This window comes from Nothobranchius furzeri, chromosome 14 (assembly GCF_043380555.1).
Source record: "Nothobranchius furzeri strain GRZ-AD chromosome 14, NfurGRZ-RIMD1, whole genome shotgun sequence".
Taxonomy (NCBI): Eukaryota; Metazoa; Chordata; class Actinopteri; order Cyprinodontiformes; family Nothobranchiidae; genus Nothobranchius; species Nothobranchius furzeri.
This window is the reverse complement of record NC_091754.1, coordinates 261,294-285,513: the sequence shown is the minus strand read 5'-3', so window position 1 is coordinate 285,513 and position 24,220 is coordinate 261,294. Positions and strand designations below refer to the sequence as shown.

General features: G+C 40.6%; 1 protein-coding gene and 1 long non-coding RNA gene across 2 annotated transcripts; both read left to right on the top strand.

Annotated features, from left to right (window-relative positions):
- Positions 1-3,827: 3,827 nt before the first annotated feature.
- On the top strand, positions 3,828-8,989 carry lrrc3 (leucine rich repeat containing 3). Its single transcript, XM_015940839.3, has 2 exons — positions 3,828-4,156; positions 6,141-8,989. The coding sequence occupies exon 2, from the start codon at positions 6,462-6,464 to the stop codon at positions 7,260-7,262; it is 801 nt and encodes a 266-aa protein (XP_015796325.1). The 5' UTR covers positions 3,828-4,156; positions 6,141-6,461; the 3' UTR covers positions 7,263-8,989.
- A 6,518-nt stretch (positions 8,990-15,507) lies between these two features.
- On the top strand, positions 15,508-16,167 carry LOC129164876 (uncharacterized). The gene is made up of 2 exons (XR_008564342.2): positions 15,508-15,820; positions 15,940-16,167. It is a non-coding gene; the product is annotated as an uncharacterized lncRNA (long non-coding RNA).
- The last annotated feature ends 8,053 nt before the right edge of the window (positions 16,168-24,220 follow it).

Genomic DNA, 24,220 nt, shown 5'->3' with positions numbered 1-24,220 from the left:
TCATGTCGGCTCATTTCCTTGTATGTTTTCTGTCTTTTATTCTTTTATTTGTGCCTGATGCTTTTCGCTGCTGTGGATCGGGGGGCATCACCTTAAGGGGCAGCAGTAGCTCAGGTGGTAGAGCAGGTTGTCTCATGATCGGAGGGTCATGGGTCCGATTCCAGCTCCCGCCAGGGGTATCCTGCTGTTGTGTCCTTGGGCAAGACACTTCACCCAACTTGCCTGTGTTAGTGGTGGTCAGAGGGGCCGACAGCGCCAAATGGCAGCCTCGCCTCTGTCAGACCTCCCCAGGGCGGCTGTGGCTACAAGTAGCTTACCATCACTAGCAGTGTGTGAATGTGAGAGCGTGTGGGAAGCGTCTTTGAGTGTCTAGAAAAGCGCTATATAAGTTCAATGCATTATTATTATTATTATCACCTGTTTAGTCCTCGGTAACGCACCTAACTGATGCGGCCGGCGAGCACTCCGCTGTTTTAGCGGTCGGTAGATCTTTTAGAACTGCAGTTCAAAGGTAACTCATGAGGTGAATATATATGAACCCAGGTAGCAGTTTCTCTTTAGGATTGAGAGGAGATGCAGGAAGATAATAAACAGGCAGGACAGAAAAATAGTCAAATAAAAACAAGATAGTTTTTGTACCTGCTGGTTGCAACAAACAGACACCACTGAAGGTCATCAGAAGTGAGGAACAGAAAATGAAATAATTATTTTAATGTTTAGAGCAGCAGGAACTCCGAGAGGCTGCAGGCGCATCAGTGAGTTTGTAGCCGCTGCGCAGGGGGAGGGGGGAGAGGGCTGAAGCAGGGGGAGGGGGGAGAGGGCTGAAGCAGGGGGAGGGGGGAGAGGGCTGAAGCAGAAACTACCGTTGTTAAAAGAAATGTGTTTAACTTTGAAAATGTGGGCGCAATTTTAATTGTCAAAAACTCCAGCGAACCATTAGTTCATTTTGCTCAAATAGAAATTGAGGCCTGCCTCTAATTCTGGCCCTCCTTCCAATAAAGGCCTGGAGCTTGATGAGCTTGAGTCAAATACAGACCCGGGCCTGTATTAGAGGATTTACGGTAGTTAATTCGCTACATTGATTATCACAGGTATTATCCGACTTTAATGATCTGTTCTTTATTGATGACCTGGAAAGCGGAGTGCTGGAATGAGTTTTTATAGATTGAAATAATTATATTTTTATTACTTTAGAAACAAAAAGAGCAACATTTAATATTCATCCTCACAGAGAGGCCTGCTACTGGAGAACGTTTCTATTCTTTAGATAAACGCTAAAGTGGGACAGATGTTCGACACGGAGATGATTCTCAAGTGAAACCCTTAATAACAGTGACCCCTTTTAACACCGAACTCTGCGATCCATTTCAAAAATAAAGATTCAATTGACTTTAGGGCATCTTTACATTTGTCTTGTAACTCACTGGGAGGTCTGCTGAAGATAATTATGCAGCAATTAAGTACAATTCTAATTAATTTATCATAAAAATGAAAGTATGTCTTGTAAAAAATGCGTGTGGTGCAATATCGTAAATGAGCTTTGGGGCGTTGAGACGTTGGAACCATTCAGCTGGATTACCGACCCAGTAGAAACCGGGTCTATTTGTGGCTCCTGAAACACTGGAAACAGGTGACCTAAATTATACCTACATGAGGGAATTGGAAATAAATTGAACTTGTTGGTTAACTCATATTTCTTAATATTCCCCTACACTATTTAAAGCTAATATTTTACCAGTGACGTTTACTGAGCACTTAAAGTGGTAATTCAGACCTTTTGAATTGAGAAGGGCTTCAGCTTGGAGAAACACAGATTAGTTATTATGGAACAAACAAGCTAACGGCTAACTATAATCAGGCCAGGTACAACTTCACTACTTGATGTGTTACAAATGTTATTTTATAGTATTTATTTTGCTATAATTGTAACATTTCATAGTTATTCTGGATAAATTTTCATGAACTTTAGTAGCTCAAAATTCCACATTGGCTTAAAAATGGAGCACTATTTGTTAGATTGATGAAAATAAAGTGGTAACACAGATTTGGTGTTGAGATTAAATAAGTACCAGAATAAGGTATTTCCAGCAGAAAACTACCAATTAAATAATAACGAGACATTTTATTTATAGGCACAATCTTCTGGCTAGCAACAACTTAAAAATAACATAATTCAATCGTCCACAATAAGAGCCTCCAGCATATTTATCCCCAAGTAACAGAAAATTAGAAAATAAGTTGAGTATACTGGAGAACATTAGTTTTACTGGCATCAGGTATTTTTGAGACTTTAGTCAGGATGCCTACTCCTCTTCTTTCTCAGTGGTCCTGATATGCTCCTGGAGATGATTGACCTTTGAACTTCACAGTGATCCACTGCAAAGTCACAATGTACATGTAGAAGCAGGAGTGGTCAAACGTTTGAAGATTGTAGCTAAAATCCTCCTTTTTTAAATGAAAAAAACACAAAAAATGTTTCATGGTGAATTGTCTTATTTGCTAAAAAAAAAAAGTCCCAAAAAGCAGCATGGTAGTAAAAATCTGAGCATAAAACATTTCTGAGGTTTGGATCTATGTCAGGGATGTTCCAGCTTTTCAAGATGAGGACCAAAATCATGAAGTTGAAACTCTTCACAGGGCACAAAAATAATATTACTTTTAAGAATGCAAACATTATTTTATATATTTGACTTGTTCCACTCCAAAAAGACCTAAAATAGATATATCTGTAAAAAATATGAACTTAAAATATAAAGTTATATAGCTTGGAGATACTCACTCCAAGGGCTGCAAATGGCCTCTGGGCCGCACTTTGGGCAAACCTGATCTACATGAACAACCTGCTGAAGAATTCCTGAATTCTATAAATGTGACTTGGAAGCCACATTGAATCAGTCCGACAGCCAGAGAGACAGGGAAGTGCAGCGGTTTGGTCCAAACCGTGAGGAACTGTTGATTTGTACCACATTAGGGCCTATTAGGGAAAAGAAAGTACACAGACACACTTTACTGAGTAATTAGTAAACTAATAATGATCCAATGGTTATGTGTTTTAGATTGGTGATGTCTAATCCTGGTCCCAAAGGCCCACCATCCACATTTTAGAGGTTTCTTTGGTTCACAATTTGAATAAGCTTTGAATGATATTAGATGTTATGCCAAACTGTTGATTCGCCATTGAATCGGGTGTGTTGGAGCAGAATCACAACTAAAACATGCATGGTGTTGGTCCATGAGGACCAGGGCTGGAGACCCCTGGTTTAGATGTTAATGTTTAGACTCTTATTTTGAAGGATTGAACTTTTCCTACTTCTGTTGTGCATCTGCAGAAGGAGCCGAAACACTGCATCTAGTTTTCAGTTAACTGTACTTTTATAGTTTATTAAAAATAAAACAGCATAGGGCCTACCCACAATCCTCCTTTATAGGAAAAAGAAAATAGAACAGATACAGTCAGGTTCAGCAAGACAGAAGGATAAAGTTCCTGTAATGCTTTGCTGTAATAAAACCACAACTTTAAAATCCTAAACCATAAACCTTCTGCTCATGGAGAGCAGAGCGGCTGACATGCTGATCCACTGCTGTGTGAGCAGCTGAAACCCCTCCGGCCAGGTGGAATAATCAATAACCCATCCCAATCTTTACTCACAGCCGCTTCTGCAAATTTATCAGTCACTTTAGGAGTCCTCCCCCTTTATGACCGCTCCACGCCATGAGCAGATTCCAGACTCCAGCTTTCTGTTTGGATAAGGAGGGAGGAGGGGGAGGGGGGAGGGGGAGAGACCGACAGGAGGAGGAGGCGCTGCCAGAACACCAGACCAGAACAAGCGCGTGCAGCCAGCCGGGGCGAGGGGCGCAACATGAGCAGGAGGAGCGTGTGGCGCTCCGCGTGCACCAGGTGCACTGCACCTGCACCTCCACCGTAACTCCATCATCAAAAAGTAAGGTCTTCGTGGGTTTTTGAGAAGACGTGAAGTCCGGATCTGGAATCTGGTCAGATATGCCCTAAAGTGCACGGAGTGGAGGCGTCCGATTCCCAGATTCATAAAAGGCTTTTTGTTCATCATCACTGGAAAAATTAGGATTTTCTCCCTTTTAAACTTAAAACAGAATTGTTCTACTGGGTCTGGAAGTAAAGCAAACTCATCACATGTGGGTAAGTTTTTATCAATTATTCCTTTTTTAATGCATCGCATTATAAACCAACCCAACATTTTTAGGATGTAACAGATGAACGTAATCCCAATTATAAAAATGTTCTTTTAAAGAGAGGATTCAGTACATTTCAAATATCAGCTGATGCATCTATTGTTGCCCCTTAAAGGGCAGTCTTTGCAATAATTTAGAAGTAAAAAATTCAATCCCTGGGAAGTATTGTGGTACAAAAAAGTTTATTTTGTTGTTACAGTTTTCAAAAAATGTTATTTTCATGCAGAAAATCAAAGAAAACAAAGTGATCAAATATGGACAATGACCCAAAATAAATCCCAAAATAAAAGCATGAACAAATAAAATAAACATTAATGTAGAATAATTTAGAGCATTATAAGATATTTTAGAATAATCTAACACAGAACATTATATCACTGTTAAAGCATATCACAATTAATAAACAATACATATATTTTTATAAAAAACAGGTTATAGAACATTAGATACCACTTCTGATCAATTGGAGAATATTAGAATATTTAAGAATCATATTTAAGGATCTGACTCATCTTCCTTCATCATCTTTCTTCATCATCATCAATTATTTCAGTGTTGGCTGGCAAAAATACTGTCCTCCTCAGGTTTTCATGGAAAATATATTCAATATTATAACTGATGTTGTTTTTTCCATGAATATGAAGATTATGTCTAAAAAATTGATTTTACCTAAAATAAACATTTTATTTTACTTGTGCAGGGCGTATGATCAAATGTGGCAGCTCTGATATTCAAGCTAGGATTTCACCAGCTACACAGTTTAACCTTTACAACACACATATCCTTATTTAGCACAACTAGTCAACCTTGTGATGTTCATAAACCTAGCAGTGTTCGCTTTTGAGATCTGACTACACATGAGGAGAGAAGAGCTGCAGAAAGGCAGTTTTCCAGTTCTGCAGACATGATCATATTTGGCGCATCACAGAGCCGTGCTGATTGGTCGAATGGTGCAATGGCGCCAACTGTGACTAGCTTGATCTCTGACGATTGGTTGGGTGAAATCACGTAATTTTAAGAGTCCGTGAAAAAGCACACTGACATCATTTATGATGTGAGTGGAAGTGTCTAAATATAGATGCTGGCCCTATAAAGGGTTAAAGATTTTTGGAGGGGAGCAGATGTGCAACAGTGTAATTTTGGCTAATAAATAATTACAAACACAAAATGTCATGATTAGTGTCCTGATTAATGTGTACTGCTCCAGTACAAGATGCCCTGCTGAATGTGTGTGTGTGTGTGCGCGCATGCGCACATTCATGTCCGTGCACGTGTCTTTTCCACACCTGATGCTGAGCTCACATTAATAAGGCTGTGATGGACCCTTTTTAAAGGCCCTCAGGGAGTTGGAGCAATGTGGCTTGAAGCTATAAAACACACCAAAAAAGGAGAGGAGAGGAAATAAAGAAAAAGACGAGAAGACAGGATGACCTCGAACCCATGCTGGGGTTTTATTGTGTGATCGGTTTAGCCCACCAGAGGGTGCACAGCCCTGGAGTGATGATGCTTCTGCAGGACGGATGGAGTAAATTTAGAGACCTCGACTATTCTGAGCAGAGAAGTGAGCGACAGCAGCCTTCTAAATTAAGAAAGCGAGAAGAATGAAGAAGTTCTTATTGTTATAGGAAATGACTATTTGTTAAAGCTTGTTCCTTCTTCAGCTGTGAAATCCTGTAACTGAGACCAATATGAGCAAGGCTCGGAGATCTGGAGCACGGTTAGACTCCTAACTGAATGAGAGAATTAATTTTATGACCTGTGTAAAAGTGCGCCTGCTGCTTCATGAGGTTTGCTGAAGTGGATCGGATTTTTCTCCCAAATCCCATTTATGTTGTAAGCATTTACTAAGCAGACTTTTTGGAAAGTCTGGTTTAATATTTAATGTACATGATGCAGCAAAGTCTAACTCTGTTGTCTTTGTCCTTTTGCAGCACACAGTTTGACGGGTGGACTGCAAGCGTTTCTAGATCCATTGTCCGAGTCTTTCATCGTCTTCACAGTAAAACCTGAGATTGCAGGTTGCAGCTAGATTATGTTCGGCAAGCATCACACTTTTTGGATGAGCTCTAAATTTTTGAAACCTTCTCAAATAATTTTTCACAGATTCTCTCCTGAAAAGCTTCTGTGTTTTTGTGAATGACGTTATTCTGAAGTCTGATGAAGCAGTAGTCTGCAGCATTTCATGCCCTAAGACCTCAGACTGAAGAATGATTATCTTTGCCTAACAGTATTTAAGGAGCTCACTGCTAATTATGCAGGACCTGGCAGGACCGGGTATGTCCAGGAAAACCCTGATTTTTAATGGCATTTTCCTTTTCTGGGTCTTGCTCTTTGGAATACTTTTTGCAAGCACATCAGTGACATCTTGTCCTGCAAGTTGTCACTGCATAGACAAGAACGGCTTGACGGTGGTCCAATGCATGTCTTGCAACCTGGAAACAATCCCACCGGATCTCCCGAGAGACACGGTCGTTCTGCTTCTGGCAGCCAATCACATCACCCACATCCCCAACCATGCCTTTAGAGAACTACACTACCTTCAGGAGCTGGACCTGTCTTACAATGACATCGAGACCGTGGACGTCGGAGCATTTCAAGGCGTTTCCAACAGCCTCCTCCTGCTGGATCTATCCAACAATCACATCCAAAGTGTCCCCAAAGAGGCATTTGCTCGTCTGCGAGCAAAGATCAGCCTCTCGAACAACCCGTGGCATTGTGAGTGTACACTGCAGGAGGTCCTGAGGGAGCTGCACCTGGACCCGGAGACGGTGAACGAAGTGATCTGTCACACAGCGGTGCAAGAGGAGTACGCCGGCAAACCGGTGATCCAGGTGCTGGACTCGGGGATCAACTTCTGCAACTTTCACCATAAGACCACCGATGTTGCCATGTTCGTCACCATGTTTGGATGGTTCACCATGGTGATTGCATATGTCATCTACTACGTGAGACACAATCAGGAGGACGCCAGGAGGCACCTGGAGTACCTGAAGTCACTGCCAAGCAACTCTCAGATCAGCAAGGACTTTGACACCATCAGTACGGTTCTTTAGCAGGCCTGTGTGACTGAGGAGGTGTGTGGGCTTCTGTAAATCATGTGTGTTTGTGTGTGTGTCTGTGTGTGCGTGGTTATAAACAGAATGACTGTTAGGCTGTTGCAACATAACTACTGTTTTGAGCTGTTTTAGTTTTTAAAATGAATCATTTTGATTAGAATTATTTTTAACTGAGAGCCACTGTGTGTCAGGAACAAATCTTTAACTTGGTTTCCATGACGTGTGAGCCAATGTGGGAGGTGTTCGTCAGCTCTGGAGCTAAATTAGAGAGGAAATGAGCTCCAAATGTGCTCAAAATTGGCATAAAATACAAGTTCAAACAATTTTGGCAAATTTTGTGATGTATTTGCATAAATATCACAAAAACGTTGGGCGAACTCGCAAACACAATGCAAAAAGGCCTTAGCTGGGATTCAAACCAGGGACCTTGCTACAAGAAAACATTGATGCCAACTGCGCCACCATGCAGCTGCATATGATCAAATATTATAAGCTGATGTTGTTCAACGTTTATCTAAAATTCATGGTTAGGGTTCATATTCATTAAACACCAATAAAATAAAGTTGCAATTTTTTACAAGTAAATTAATGTAATATTGTGTCCATTTAGTTTCACAAATGTGTAATATTTACCTAAAGATGACAGTAAAGCACAAAGTAAGAAACTCAGTTTCTTAAGAGATGACCAGAGAAATGTTTTTTTCTGCCCTTATGTCGGTTCATGATTGAATCTGGACAGAATAGAATGAGGTTATTTTTACATTGGCTGCTTTATTATTCTATTTTATGGTCGTGAATTCAAGGTGAGGGAATTTTTACGGACATCTGCTAATTTATGAACTGAGTCAAGATGCTTACTAAAAAATACCGAAGCCTCTGGTAAACTGGGGAGTTGTTGGTCCATGAAATAATATTCTTCTCTGCTGCATTCCATGTTGAAGAAAACTCATTATTCATGAACACGTAAAGGCTTTCCATACCTTTATGTTGTTGGTTGCGAAAATACCATAGATGTACGGATCACATCACAGGGTGTAGAAGTAAAGTCCAAACTCCTTAGAGGATGGGCTGAACCATCTTTCAAACAAGACAGCAGGCTTTGACTTCTTTAATGTGATCATTTATACATGTTTCTCTCCACAGCCTAGGACACAGACCCTGTCAGATCCAGACGTGCAAATATGTGTGAATTTTACTTGGTAACAACCATGTTTTTACCTCACAGAAGGAAAACTAGTCCCACTGCTTCCATATTTGGGGCAGATTTATGAATCAAGTTATTACCAAACAATATTTTGGTCTAAATTCATACAAATTAAATTGGACACACTACATTTTTCTAAAACAATTCTAGAAGCTGCTTTTTTCTATCAGAACAATGAAAACTAAGATTGCCTGAAGTTAAGCTGGAATTATGCATCTTTAGAACATGTTATCTGGAATCTATGCAATGAAAGATGAATTTGATGAGATTTAATTGCAAAAATGTGCAGAAGAAAAGATGTTTACAGCTGTAAAACTAATGGGCCATTCCCATCTGTACCGGGTCGGCCCGGGCCGGGTAGCCCCAGTCGGCCCCAGCCTGGCCCGGTTGATTCCACACATCCTTGTCTTAAGCCCATGTGGGCTGATTCTACCCACCAATCAGAGGCTTGCTGTAATGCAGTGGTTCCCAAACTTATTTAGCCGCGCACCCCCTTCTATGTCCCGACCATGTCGACGCACCCCCCCCCCCCCCCCCCCCAGCCCCCACATCAGGGCATGGCTCTATATATATCAGATGTCAAGCTAAACAGACAGGGTTAAAAAAAATTCCCCATCACTTTCATTTTTTAAATAGTAATTAATAAACATTCGATACCATTACAATTTCCTTTGATTTCATTTTGAATAAATATTTAGAGTGCCCAGGTAGCACATAAACAATCTAATTTAACGTTTTTCTTAAAGCAGGAACGTTTAACCTGTGCGGCCAGAGCGCTCTCCTTCCTTCTGCTCTGCGTAAACCTGAGCTGATCACCTACTTGTGCGTAATCAAATGTCTATAGGGGACAAGATGGAAAAGATATAGCCATGATGTTCACTTTTACCTCAGACCGACTTATTGCTGTTTTATGGTGTGGCTGAATCTGCGATCCGCTGCCACGCGGACTGGAATAACAAATGCTGCAGTAACATGAGATGTGGTCAGGTTCATGAGGAGTCACTGGCTGGAGCGGACCCGACTCATCCCAGAAGCTAATATCTTAATTTGACCTTGAATGAAAAATAACCTCTTAAAAGTTTTTATCACGGTGGAGGCAGCGTTCATTTCTGCCTTCAGTCTGACGGCGCGCCGGAGTTAAAGCAGCGTGCGCGCTTATTGAATCGGTGTGTGTGCGCGCGCGTCACCGCGTCTCGTTATCGGCGCTATTTAAACCAATGTTGTAAAATGACTTCTGCCCAGCCCAGATGTGCTCACTTGTGCACCCGTGAGCCGTGGTTCTGCTGGAACGCGTCTGACCTCTGACAGACGCACTCTGAACTTCAGATCTTCAGCGCGCTGTTAATAGCCTGAATGGGAATCATTTCTTGATTTAATTTGTTACAGCCACAATGTTCTGTGTGTGAGGTTTACAATGTCAGAACACCTGCATGAGACAGGTGTTAATTACAATCTGCCAGAATGACTCGCCACCTTCAGATTCCTCCAACACCGTTAAAAATGATCAAATTGTTATTATGAAGCTAGGGCACATGTGGAGGACACACGCGCGCGCAAAAATATACTTGTTTTCAGTTACATTTATTGGGCCCACTTACTTTTTCTTTGGCCCACCCACAAATGAGTTTCTACGCTAATGGTGACATACGACAGACTTCTCTGAGCTCCGCAGCCATTACACTTTTCACCTCGCGCACCCCCTAGCGGCAGCTCGCGCACCCACCACACTTTGGGAATCCCTGCTCTAATGGAAGGTGTGAATTTGCTGTCAGCAGTGGGTGTGTTGGCCCTGGTCGGCCTGAAGCAGACCCCCTCGAGAAGAGGGCAGAGAATGAACCTTGGTTGGCCCGGAAAAATACCAGGCCACCCAGATATGTAAACAACCTACGCTACCCGGCCCGGGCCGACCCGGTACAGATGGGAATGGCCCATAAGAGGATGCATAACCACTGGCAGGTGACTAGATAGAAGTGTTATTTGGTGCTTTTCTGCACATATAAAATGGCTCTGTCCACACCATTCAGCATAAAGAGAGATATTCTCTTCATTTCTGAAGATATTTCCATTCCCTTGGAGAACGGGCCACATCATCTGCAAAATGCAGCAACCTGAACTCTAGGTCACTGAAACAAATTCCTTCTGCACCCCCCTGAGGGGTTGCTCACATTGACAATTTATAATGTAAAAAAAATCTGGTAAATCTATGCTTTTACTTTTAAAAATTGTCTCATTTTCATTCTGGTTATTTTAAGGGGCTTATTCTTGGATTTTCTCAGCTCATTTGAATCTGTAGTGGTGCAACATGTCATCATGAAATGATGAAGCTGAAAACATTTATCGTCTGTGCTGTCAGAGTGTTGTGCGTGGAGGCAAATTTGTCTCAGTAGTGTTGATCTTTCCAAAGAAAATTTACCAAGACCAAAAATGCTTAAAGTTGAATCTGTTACGTTGTCCCTGTAAGTGACCCCATCTTCTTTGTGCAGCCTTGGGGGTTCTATCCTGAAAAAAGTGACACCTCTGAATACATTTAAGGGGGTTAAACAGGGTCCGAAATTAAATTTTTTACTCACCGGCCAAGTTGGCCGGTAGATGATGAAAATCTACCGGCCAAGCATATTTTTTACCGGCCAAAATTCTAAATGATTTAGATCTACCTAAAGCATGTAATTCTATATTATGTTGATTCCAAACAGAATGACAAAATAATTAAAACATCAATTAATAAGGAAAACAACTTTTTGTCATTTTTACTATTTATTTATTCATTTATTTTTAGAGATGTTTTTATGAACTCTTTCATTGAAATCTAGTCAGACTCCTTGTTTTCTCTGCCCATGAAGTCTGGCCTCCTGCTTCTGACACCTTCTTTGTGCCAAAGCATTACAGCCTCATTTGGGTCCTAGTCCTTGATCTCTGGAGAACACAGCTGCACCATGAGAATATCTGAAAGTGTGTCAGGGCTAGGGTTGTCACGGTAACCGGTGTAGCGGTAAACCCCGGTAAAAAAGTAGACAATAATAATAACCATCTTGTTTAAAATATATATATATATATATATATATATATATATATATATATATATAATCTCGGTGGATTACCGTGGCTGCGGTGTAGGCGCGGTGACCCTTACCAGCCACCGTATCATCTGCTAGAAGTTGCCGGCGGCACATGCGCGCTTTGTTGTTTACGACCAAAACTTTCTTTAAGCTAAAGCTGAAATAATGGCAGGAGGAGACGGCAGCACTCGGGACATTTATTATCCCTCAAAGAAGTCAAAGTCAGAAGTACGGGCATTTTCTGGATATATGAAGAATGCCGAGGGCCAGTGGTCTGTGAAAGGCAGCAACGCTACGCGGCCATCATAATGTAGCCATTGTCTCACGACTCCGCCGTCTCCGGCTCGCCACTTTTCACAAAATCTTCTGGTTGCCACTGGTCCTGGTGGTTTTTCTTCCAGTTCGACGAGTTTTCTTTTGGAAGGCTGGCTGACTCCAGTTAAAAACCGCCACATTTCACCGCTAGTTTTAACACGAAGCTAACCGCTAACTTGATAAACTGATTGAATGGGATAGGTGGAAATGACGTTGGGTGCGGCGCTCACGTTTCGCGTACGTTTGTGTACGTTGCATGCAGGTGGGAGGAGTATCAGAAATCCGTGGAAGAAGACTGATAAACATAACTAATTTGGTGCAAACATTTACTCGCCAGGTGGCAGGTAGAGCTCAAAAATTTACTCGCCAAATGGAGTAATTTACTCGCATTTGGCGAGTGGCGAGTGTTAATTTCGGACTCTGGGGTTAAAGCAACCAAATAATGTTAGGGGAAGAAGAATTCTATTTATTCTTGCATAGTGTGCACCACTCCAAGGCTTTTAACAAAATGTTGCACTAGTGTGCTTTACTCTGCACAGCGGAGAGAGGTCTGGTTCTGCTGAGCCCGGCAATACATCATCGCAGAGTCACATGCAGCACGACACAAGACAAGCCATCACAAATGACTCTAATGGGAATTAATGTAGCTCTGCAGATGGCAACGGGGTCTAAACTGAATGCATGTCACAGCTCATTATTTTTATAATTGTTTGTTATTTTTTAACTACAGCGTTGAGCCAATAGATGGGCCCCTATTGCTTTTGTGGCATTTCAGTGTTTGGATAAAAAAATCAATGTTTTGTTTTTTTCTTCCATGTCTGACTTAAATGTGTCCAAGTGCCTCTACTCTGGGATTTTTACACCATAACCACAACACTGTGCAATACGATGGACAGCTGGGTGCTCCCTCCTCTCTCTGTTCACTTCAGCCAATAAAGAGGCAGGAATAGTTTTAAATGTGTTATAAAGATGTGACGATGCGTCCAGTTATGTATTCTTGATCTTGTGATTTTTTCTTCTTGTTTGGTGTCAGTTTGTGCCATTTGAACTGATCCTGTTATCGTGTAAACAGTTTTTATGATTTAAAGGTCTTCACACGCCACCTGTGTCTGTAAAACGTTGTCTTTGGCTAAGATGTGTCCAAGTGGATGTGAAGGAAATGAAAGGGCTCCTATAGGACTGTTTATGATGATCATCAAGTTGTTGTTTTTATTATTATTTGCTGCCTGCGCTTCATTTTTGGAAATGTGATGAACACTTTACCAGCTTTTCAAAATAAACCCTTTGTTTCCCTACACTGTTTAATATTCAGACCAGTTTCTTTATCTTTGGCCAGCAATGGGGCCATTTTGGTTACCAAAGTTTAAAGGTGCATTATGTAGAAGTGAAGTAAAAATGACATCCTGTGGTAAAATGTGGTTACTGCAACAATTTTAAATATCTCTGGTGCTTTTTGCCGTCCGTCGTCAAATTACACTCGCTGCAGTATTAGCTCACAGGAGACGACACCCCCCTCACTCACCGATGGTAAACAGTTACGTCCCTCCTTCCTTTGTTTTGAAAGGAGAAAAATGACAATCCCCGCAGCTGGCTGGATATGAATACGTTTCAGTAGAATCTTCCTTCCAGAATGACTGAAACATTAGACCCTTTTGGGATTTTCTCACTGTAAAATTCTCACTATTTTCTTACATACTGCACCTTTAAAGATGTAGGTAAACTTGAATGTTGTAATTGTTTTCGATATAATTGCATCATAATAACTATGCTTAGTATTGGCTTTTTTTTACTGATTTCCGATTTACAGATATTGTCTTACTCTTAATTTCCAATACTGATGTAGACCAATAAAGATTTATGCTGTGTCCCACCCACATACAAAAAGAAAAACTAAAACGATTTAGGTTACTAATATCACATTTTTTCTATAATGCATACTTACATTTGAAACAATGTTTTGTACAAAATGACAACTACTTTAAGTAAGTTACAGGAAAAATGCCATATTTATTTAGTCTCCAACAGCAGCTGAATCTCGTTCTTCTCAAGTGTGAGGCTAACAGGTGTGTATTAGTGTGTTCTTTCTTTTTGCATCTATGGTGACAAAACATGTATAAAGATATTCAGATAAGAAAAGCAAGCCTTGGGTGAAGATTCGTGTGTTTGTTTAAGTTTGTTAGCTGCTAGTTACACGTAGCTACGTGCTGTGAGGACAGCGTACACAGAGCAAATTTCTACTTCACAAATTGTGCATAATAACTAACATATATCTGAAACTTTAACCCAGATCTGTTATAGTTTTACATTTTGAGAGACAGCATATGTAGCTGAGGAGTTTGGTGTATAATAAGTGCACGGTAAGTAAAAATAGTGTCTTTAAAAGATTGAAAACTAATACCGATATGTTCCTATGTTAACTTTTAATGCCGATATGGACCGATACTATTACCGATACTATGACCAATAATATCGGACACCCCCTAATGATAACTTGTAAATACTGTTTTCCTGTAGTAAACGTAAACCAATCCAGTAACTCAGAAACAAGAAACAATATAGATTGCTTTTATCATAGAATATTATGTGCACATAAAAGTGTGAATAGCATAATAAAACAGGATGCTATAAGACAGGAAAGGAAGAGAAGAAAACATTTTTGCGTGCTTTGCTATTAAGAAACATTTGTCCATCAGAAAAAAGCTAATTCTTAAATTCCTTAAAGGTAAGTATATCCTTGTGTTACCTTTCCTGCCAAAAGGGCTAAAATGTCATTGTTACTTAACATAAGGCCATCTTACTTAAGTATGGGTGTAGCCCTCGGCTATTGCTCTAAACCTATAGTCATTTTTGTGTTTACTTATGCTATAAGCCATGTTAAGTTGGGCTGACTGAAAAATTAAATCAGTTGTAGATGTTTAAAAGATTAATTTCTGAGATTTTCATTCGAATCTGCCATGTGTGCTAGTCTGAATTTTCAAAAGCATTGGATGAAGTACATTGTTTTTCAAAAAGTCCTAGATCTGAACTCTGATGAAGTGCCAAAATCTTAACAAAGCTGGAAAAGCAGGAGAAACAGGAGAGACCCAGGACACTCGTTAAGTAAGCTAATTTAGCCTGAACTTCCACTACCTGCTAAACTAGGCCCACCCAGCAGGTGGACACCATGCTGGCTCACCAATTTCAGCTGTTTAGGAAATGTGTTTTTGTAGACACAACCTGGTTGGAAGGATTAAATGTTTCTTCCAGCTTCTTTGTGATAAAGTGACTAAAACCACAACATCTGAATGTCAGCTTTCAGAGGAAAGAAGGATATGCTAAAGCAACACTGAGGATTTTTATTTTTATTTATTTTTTTGCTTTCAAACTGGTTTCAGTGGTTCTTAAACCAAAACAATGAATAGCTTCACATTGTGTGTTACTCTACACTCATCGGCTGTGTCTCAATTCAGGGTCTGCATCCTACGTCGGCCGGATTCGTCGGCCGGTTACGTCACAGCGCCGCGACTCGGCCTGTCCCAATTCGAAGACTCCTTCAAATGCGGTCGACGAATGCGGCCTTCTTTTCGCCTGAAAGAAGGATGGGTCCGGTGTGTCCTTCAATAGGTAGCATTTCCCAAGATGCCTTGCGGGCCGGCCGGCAGAAAAACTTAAAAACAATGGCGGACAGTGAAGCGGGAGCTGTCGGAGAGGATTGCACATATAAATGTCAGTATAAACCTGAAAACTGTTAGGTTAAGGACTTTTTGTGTTACATGAACGTTATTTTAGTCAGAAATGTTACAGTGAAAGTGCTCGTATCGCGGTCTCGGCTCGTATGTTCAGCCGCTCGGTGTCGTACTTCTCCCGCTACGTTTCCCCCTGATTTTAATAGAAGTTTGTATTTTAGGAACAAAAGAGAAAACCAGGGAATTTATTAAGCTTAGGGCAAAGATGGACCACATGATCACCGGAGCAAAGTATTCGGCGGCTGTGGCATGGAGGTACAATAACATCTCATATTTTAAAAACTCGTTTGAGTTTATTTTTTCTGCGAAAACATGAAAGGAATAACCCGTTGTCCTCTTTTCTCTATCTGTTTTTTTCTTACATGTTAGTTAAGACTATTCTGGAGAAAATGGGCATCCAGGGGAAGGTGCCAGCGATGACCAGCTTCTGGAGCTGATCAGGGAGGACATGAGGCTGCAGAGGGAGGCAGAGCAGCAGAGAGCACAGGAGAGAAGGGAGAACTTTGACAGCTTTTTACTTTGCTAGAAAAAAATGGTTAATAAAGATTAAACATGTACATATAAAAGAAATATCTAAATAAAATCAGTTCTGCATTAAACTCTTGAATTTTATTTTTGTTTACAAATGAGAATTGTTTACTAGAGGGTATCCCCTGGGTCTTGAAAAGTCTTAAAAGGTGATAAATCGGTTTTGGTCAAAGTAAGACCCTTAGAAAGTATTAAAAACTATTATCACATCTTTGCTCAGGCTCAGCTTGTCTAAAGTATTTTCTCTGAATTAGCTCTCCAACAGTCAAGGAAATGATTAACCCCCAGAGACCCACGGTTGTAATATTACAACATCAGATTTAAGTCCACAAAAATAAACCTTCCCCATTTTTTTTCTTTTTAAAAACATTTACATTGCTAATAGGTCCTATTGTTCAGTTCTGCAACACTATTGGCTGTTAAAATGTGTAAATAGGCCCGTTTATCTGGCCTCCTAGAACAACATGTGAAAGGTTAAAAAAAGATTTTGCAGGTGTTTTCTAAATTTGGGTTTCTGGGGGTTAAAAAGCTAAATAAAACGTCAAGCTCCATCGTTTAAAGTTCCTTCTCCCTTCTGCCCAGCGGTTCCACGGTTGCTAGGCGACGGAACGTTCGCCGAGGGAGTTCATGAAGGCTAGGCCTGTCCAAATTCACAGCCGTTAACATCCGGTCTACCCGGCCGACGGAGGACGCAGCCCAAGTCGGCCGGGTGGGCTGGGTCCTTCGAAGGATGCAGACCCTGAATTGAGACACAGCCTCTGGATGCTGTGGCAGCATGGACGTAATTTTGGGAGGGGACGGGGGGACATGCGTCCCCCACTTTTTCCAAAGTCAAGTTTTGACCCCTGAACCGTTTACCGTCCAAAAACAATATTACGCTATGCTAATGTATAGAACAACTTATGTTTATTAATTCTTGATCATTAACTCAACCAACTGGATGTAAGATGTACTGCTCTATGCCTCTGCATCCTCTCACACACACACACACACACACACACACACACACACACACACACACACACACACACACACACACACACACACACACACACACACACACACACACACACACACACACACACACACACACACACACACACACACACACACACACACACACACACACACACACACACACACACACACACACACACACACACACACAATGACCTCACTCCTCTTTTTTTATCTTCCTCACTATAAATAAAATCTGTGAACAGATGTTCGGGGCATTTTGCTTCGGCATCTTGCCACAGTTATAACTGTTTGACATCTCTGCTCATTGTCTCCTTCTCTCTTCACTATAGGTAATGGGTTATTGATAAACTTATTGATAAAATCCATGACATTATTTGGTCCTTTGAGAGTCAGGGTCCCGTCACCTCGCGGCGCCAAGAGCCGACGCCGGAGGACTGTCGACAACACGTACAAAGCTTTCCATGCACTCCCTCATTTATCCAAGCAACAATTTAAGCAAGCAACATCCAACACAACAAACAACAAGATAAGAACAACGTTTCTATTCAAGGCAAATTTCACATCCATGTCAAAAACCCAACCAAATACAGACAGCGTTCAGAATCTGTTAACACCACCTTACAGCATTCAAGGAACCTGTCAACACCATCCTATTCAAGGCGGACGACACCATCTATTTCTTACACCAGAGTTGTCTTTCTAATTTAGGCTAAAATGCAGAAAACCAGGCCAATGCAGACAGCATTCAAAAGAACCAGTCAAAACCATCATGAACTTGGTAGGAGGACTTACAGACGAAGCGTGGTGAAGTTTGTCCGGGGAGGGGTGAGCTGGGAGAGCGAGCGGATATCCAGGGTTGAGGTAGAACGACGGGGTTCCAACCGGAGGTGATGAGAGAGAGAGAGCAGGTTTGTCAGGAGCGAGTCGAGCCGTTGGGAGGACAGGGAGTCGAGAGGTGAATCCAGAGGCTGTATGGTCGGGCAGTTGTATATCCAAAGAGTCAAGCTGGGATGCGGTGTATGGAGAGGGATGACAGAGCCTGCAGTACGAGGGAAAAACGGGAACAAAGTCTAAGCACAAAAATCGTAGCAAAACAAAGTTTTCAAAATCTAGAGTTCATAGAATCACTGTGGCTGGGATTTCTACCAGTAAGGCGTAATCATCCAGCAGTTTAGCAGTGTCCTCCGTCCTCCTTATGAAGGCCACCTGCTGATGAGCTGATTGACCACAGCTGCTGCTCTCTCTCCTGAAATCAGAGAAGCTCCCAAAAACAGGTGACGTAATGGTGTATGTAGAGTGCTCACCTCCCAGCTCACAACAGTATGGGGGGAAAAAGAACTCACAAAACATCTTTTGAGTAAATATGAATGAAAGTGTAGATTGAGTATATGTGGAAAGGATCTGAAAATTATCAGAGAATTGATGGAAGACGTGTTTTTGATAACCGCTGACGTGTCACAAATGCATTATGCTGCGAGGGAGCACAGTGCGGTAGAGAGAAAAAAAGGGTTGAAAATGTGAGACAGAGGAGGCAAGGCCTGCCTGAAAATCAAAACATCCTCAGCTGTGCTCTGAGCTAATAAGGTCATATCAATTGAAGCCTGAAGGTTATAACTAGAAGATGAAAATGGGAAATATAATTTGAACGGCTTCTCAAAATTGTAATTTACTTATTTGTTTTTGCCATTAAGCACAGCTGTACCTTATTGCATTTGAGACCCTCTATGTGGATTTCAGTTGCATGTTATTAGGTGTTACAAACAATATTTGTTGAAATTTGTTTCATTCACACACAAAAATGAATGAGAATAATTGTTAAATGATTGAGGTTGAATGTTTCATAATTCGTGCATCAAAAGGTTGGACATGACCCAAATATTTAATTTCTGGTATCTGGTGGTTAAAATAATTTGAACTATAACCTGTGTCACTTTTAGTGTCTGAAAGGGAAAGGGTTTTAGTGGAATCCCTCAGTTTGAGACATTGGGTGTGTCCGAATCCACAGGAAGGATGCTTATGAGTACGGGTCCTCTCCGGTCTAGCAAGGCCGGGTCCTTGAAGACCGCTAAAACCGGAAGTCAGCGGCTCTGAATTCGGACAGTCTAGCCTTCACCTCTACGGTGGCCCGTAGGTCCCGTCACAGCCGTGGCGGCAGCTACACGCAAAGGAAAAATGCTAAAGCTAGCGAAAATGGAGCAGGAATATTAAGGAGCTACAGCAGCTTCATGTCCATCAGCAGCGTTTGTTCACAATTGTTTCAGGTAATTGCATTTATTGTAGAAGCTTTCAGGACTTACATGTTAACTTTAGACGGTTTCATGTATGTTTTAAGCTACAGAATGAAGTTGTTAAACGTACACAACACATTACTACAGAGTATTATTGTGTAGGTAATTAATATAACCAAATGCATTATAAATGTTGAATGTAGCAGGATGTTTTCTAATGTAAATTGGACCTTAGAGCTTATTTTGCATCAATTGGGGGTAAAACGTTTTAAAAAACAGGCTTTTTAATAAAATAGCATTGAACTGTTTACAATGTGAATTTGTTTATTCAACTTAAGCCTAATAATGATTAGATCTGTCTTAAAAATGTAAATTCTCTGTAATTTTCCCTGCTGCTTTTCTTTAAACTGAACAGAACCAGTGTACTGCAGGTTCTGTTTTGTTTTTAAAAAAAAACTATTTTTTTAAATCTATTACAGGTCAGCATGCACTGTGCTGCACATCTGCCTCTGTGCTGGTGAAGTTGTGGGTCTGCAGGACCTTCATTTTTCTTTCTTCACTGAAAGATTTGTCTGCACCTTGGAGCTTTGATTTAAATTCACCTGATGTTTCAATACACCGAACTGATGTTTTCTGTGTAATATATGGTTTTGCTAACCTTTCCCAATCTCCTTACAGGAACTGCCATAAGCCGTGGAATTGTGCATCACAGTAAATTCGTTTCAATATGTATGGAATAGTTTTTTAAGTTTATAATTGTGTTGATTTAGCTGATTCTATTTTCTATCTCTGTGAACTACTGTAAGATGTTATTGTCAGTTGTGTTTGCCTTATTTGTGTTTATTAATTTATTTGTACTCATTATTTTTCATTGGAATCATCATTATTATTAAATTTGTTCTTCTTTTTTGCTGTTTTTGTATTGAGCTTTGTAATGAATTGTTCTTTGGACAAGTTAACAGGATTGAGATTACAATCCGCAATAGGCATATGTTGTGATTATTATTCAACAAATAATTTGTAAGCTTTACTTACTTCTTTGGATTCATCAACAAATTCGTAAATATGGAAATATTTACCGATTTATTACGTAATTAGGATATCCGTGGATATGCCTTGGGGGCACCACCCCTTTCTAACAGGGGAAAAGTGAATCCACACCTCTTATCTGTCTAAAGTTCGTGAAATTCTTTAACGAGCTGCAGTTGTATTTTATACCACACAAACAAATCACCTGAGACACAACATAATTGGCAATAACATTTATTAACTAATATGACCACTTCAGCTCCTCCCACAGTGTTTAGCCAATCAACATCAACCAACTTATTTTATCAACAAACCATGAAACAATGAAATAATAATCTGATCCGGTAGGTGGGTGTGATGACGTAAGCAGCAGTGATAGGTTGGTTACCAAGATGGAGGGAGTTTTGGAAAACAAAATGGCCGATCCCTTTGTCTGGCTGAAAAGGGGTCAAAACGCGTATGTGTGTGTGTGTGTGTGTGTGTGTGTAGGTGTGTGTGTGTGTGTGTGTGTGTGTGTATGTGTGTGCGTGTGTGTGTGTGTGTGTGTGTGTGTGTGTGTGTGTGTGTGTTTGTCTTCTCAAATACACAGTCAGTGTAAGCAAACTTTCACAGTAACTCAATCAAAAACACTTCAAAACCGTTTCACAAAGATCAATAAACAAACAAACAGATCACTCAAAGGCAAATGAAATATCTAAAACAGTGTCAGCCTGGCCTCAGCATAAACCACTTAGATATCCAACAATAAAAAAATGGAGCTTACTTCAAGATGGTCCGATGGCGTATTTGGGTACGGAAGAGAAAACCGTTTGTTAATTTGAAGCGGTCGGGCGGTCGACAGCTTGTTCGGTACTATAAAAGAATCGAGAGAGAAAGAGAGAGAGAAAAAAAACTTTGAACGAACGAACAATCGAGGCATCCCTCTGGAGTTCAATCTCGTCAATGGCGTTTCCGTTGCTTCCAGCAGTCAGGCCTCGTGCCTGCGTCCGGAACCGTAGCAGTGGTCTCTTCAGTCACCAGCTGAAACTGGAACAAAAGAGGATGATTTTTGCTCTGCACTTCATCTTACAGACTCGGCAGCGGCTGGAATCAGGGGGGCCGGCCGGGGTTCAGCGTTGCTTTGGTGACGTCATCAAGCTGCTGCCGGCTGCAGAGGATCATGGGAGATGAAGTCTCTGTTTGGTGCTGATCTCAATATGCTTTATTTATTTTACGCTTCAGGGCGTTTTTGGCACAGTCTTTTGGAGAAAAATAGTGCATAGTAATTTCCTCATGAGGGCAGACCCTCAACATTCCCCCTTTTGGTTTCGGGGATCGCGCCAGAGCTCGATCGTCGGAAGCACAGATGGGTTCGTCCCTCAGGAGCATTGGTCGACTTGATCGCCTTTGGTCTTTGTCTTGGTCTTGGATACTGGTCAGGCAAAAGAACAAGAAGGGATAGGAAATGGAATAGTCCCCACGCGCATAATGAGGAGGAGTCACCCACGCAGGTGGTATGCACATTCTACCAGGGGTGTCGTCGTCCATGCGAAAGGTAGTAGTGTGGAAGAAGGGAGGCCGGCGGGCGGTTGACTCCATGAGGGGACAAAAGGGGACAAGGATCAGGCAGTCCACAGTCCATGGGGACAAAAGGCGACAAGGATCAGGCAGTCCACAGTCCATGGGCTTAACAGGGGCACCCGTGAGGGGATAAAAGGGCATATCTCCGCCGGCCATACAGTTCAGTTCATGGGCACGCGGTTCCGGACAAGCAGTCCATGTTGGAGGGTCCATAGTTCGCAAATGCGCATTGGCCTATGTGGTCCCAAGATTCCCCCCTTTTTTTTCCAAAGGGTGGGGATTAGGACAGTCTTTGGGCTAAAACATGGACCATAAACTAAGAGGTACTATATTGTGCTGGGCGGCTGACAGATCCACTGACAGACTTTGCTGGGCCGGCACATAACCACTAGCTAAAATGTTACCAAGTAAGAAACAAAAATATAGAAAACCCAAAATAAACCCATATTATAACATCCAAGAAAATTCATAGCAACCCTGAGGTATCATAAAATACATTCTTAGGTAATACATTCAGTGTGTAGCTCATGGACGTCACTAGGATTGAGATATGGGGGGGCTTAGCCCCAGGAGCTTGACCTTGAACGTTTTTTGTCACACCCTGCAAAAATTTTGTCAATTAATTCATTATATGAAGAACATTTAACAAAACCTATTATTTTATCACTTTCTTTTCCTTTCCTACCTTTGTGCATTTTCTCTCTTCTTTTTATAAAAAATAACACTTAATCAGTTAATTAGTGGGGTCTATGTTGAAGAAAGATTTTATGTAAGTCCATTAAAAATTAGATATGTTATATTTCCAAATTAAAGCTATTCATTTCAGTCTACTGCACTTAACAGGGGGAAATGATGTAGTCATTTATTTAATTTGTTTAATTACAACGTGTTTAATTATAACTGTTACTGAAATGTGACAATAAAGAACAAATGAATAATTGTCAAACTTTTATTCTGCCAAATGAGTGTGCAGTTGACAGTTTTAATATATGAATAACACTGCTATAATATGGAATAAAGGAGTGTGTAATTAACAATTACAAGACAAAATAACAGTATATATAAAAATATCCAGCAAGTAGTAGAACTTATAATACAGAAAGTCAACTATACAGATACAACTTGACATAAGGTTGCAGGTCACATGATAATTATAGTTTTTTTTTTCTCAAGTTCTCTTACATGTTCACTCCTAAACAGAAAACTGTTCAATTTTGCTTGGGAACTTTGTGCTCAGGTAAATGGTCATAACGGTGCACTCGCCCCTGTTTTCGCTGTAGATCACTGACCTTGACCATGCAGATCTCCTCAGCATCAACCACCTGGTCTCTCTCCTGCTCCTCACTCACTCTCTTAAAAAATCTTCGTATATCCATCTAGCCAACACATTGAAAAACATTTTCAATTTCTAATGCCAAGACAAATGCTACTATGCCATTTAGATTTCACTCACAATAACTGAAACAGCCATTGGTGGATAAATGGGACAGAATATGGACAACTGTTAGCCTAATATAGCCTATGCTTGGTTGCTCATGATGATGGCATTTTCCATAACGTCACATTAAGCTGCCAAAATTTATGTTAAAGTTAGATGAGTACAATATCTCCTTTCTTTACCATAGGTAAACATAAGAAATATTAAGCAACTGACAACCCACATGGAAATAATTCATATAAACATATAGGTTTTAATATATGTTTTGATGTAGCTTTTGAATATATGTGACATTATAAAACTGGCTGTTTACTATATTATAGATACATATATGTACCTATAATATATTATATATATATATATATATATATATATATATATATATTATAGAAAAAATATATAATATAGAAAAATGGTCAATAATATACACATTCGGCCATATTCTGTTTCAGGTTTTTAGTGTGGAGTGATTTTTGTGCCACCAACTGGAGAGTGCAGTGACAAAATCTGCAAGAGTAAAACCTGCTCTGCAGTCATATGCAGCCCTCTCTCTGCATGCTCAACTCCGTCTCTGCCTGTTGTTGCTCAATTTGCAATTTTTAAAGCAATGTAGCCTCTCCATCAGCCAATCAGACAGCTCTCCATTATGCAATCAAAGCATGTCCAGGAAAAACTGCCAGGAAAATTGCACTTTTTTCAGATAAAGAGGACTTTATATAATTATATTTAATTAGGTTGATTAACCCTCCTCTTTTCCTGGGACATTTCCACTGTTCACTTCCTTTTACACATCAAGGGATCATTTATGTCTAACCAAACAGAGAAGAAACACTTTATATATTGAAATTAAAAGTCCTCTTTAACTGAAAAGAGTGCAATTTAACACCAGAT

What these genes read in the sequence shown, in the direction of transcription:
- lrrc3 (XM_015940839.3), top strand. Translation starts at nt 6,462, where the DNA reads ATGCAGGACCTGGCAGGACCGGGTATGTCCAGGAAAACCCTGATTTTT.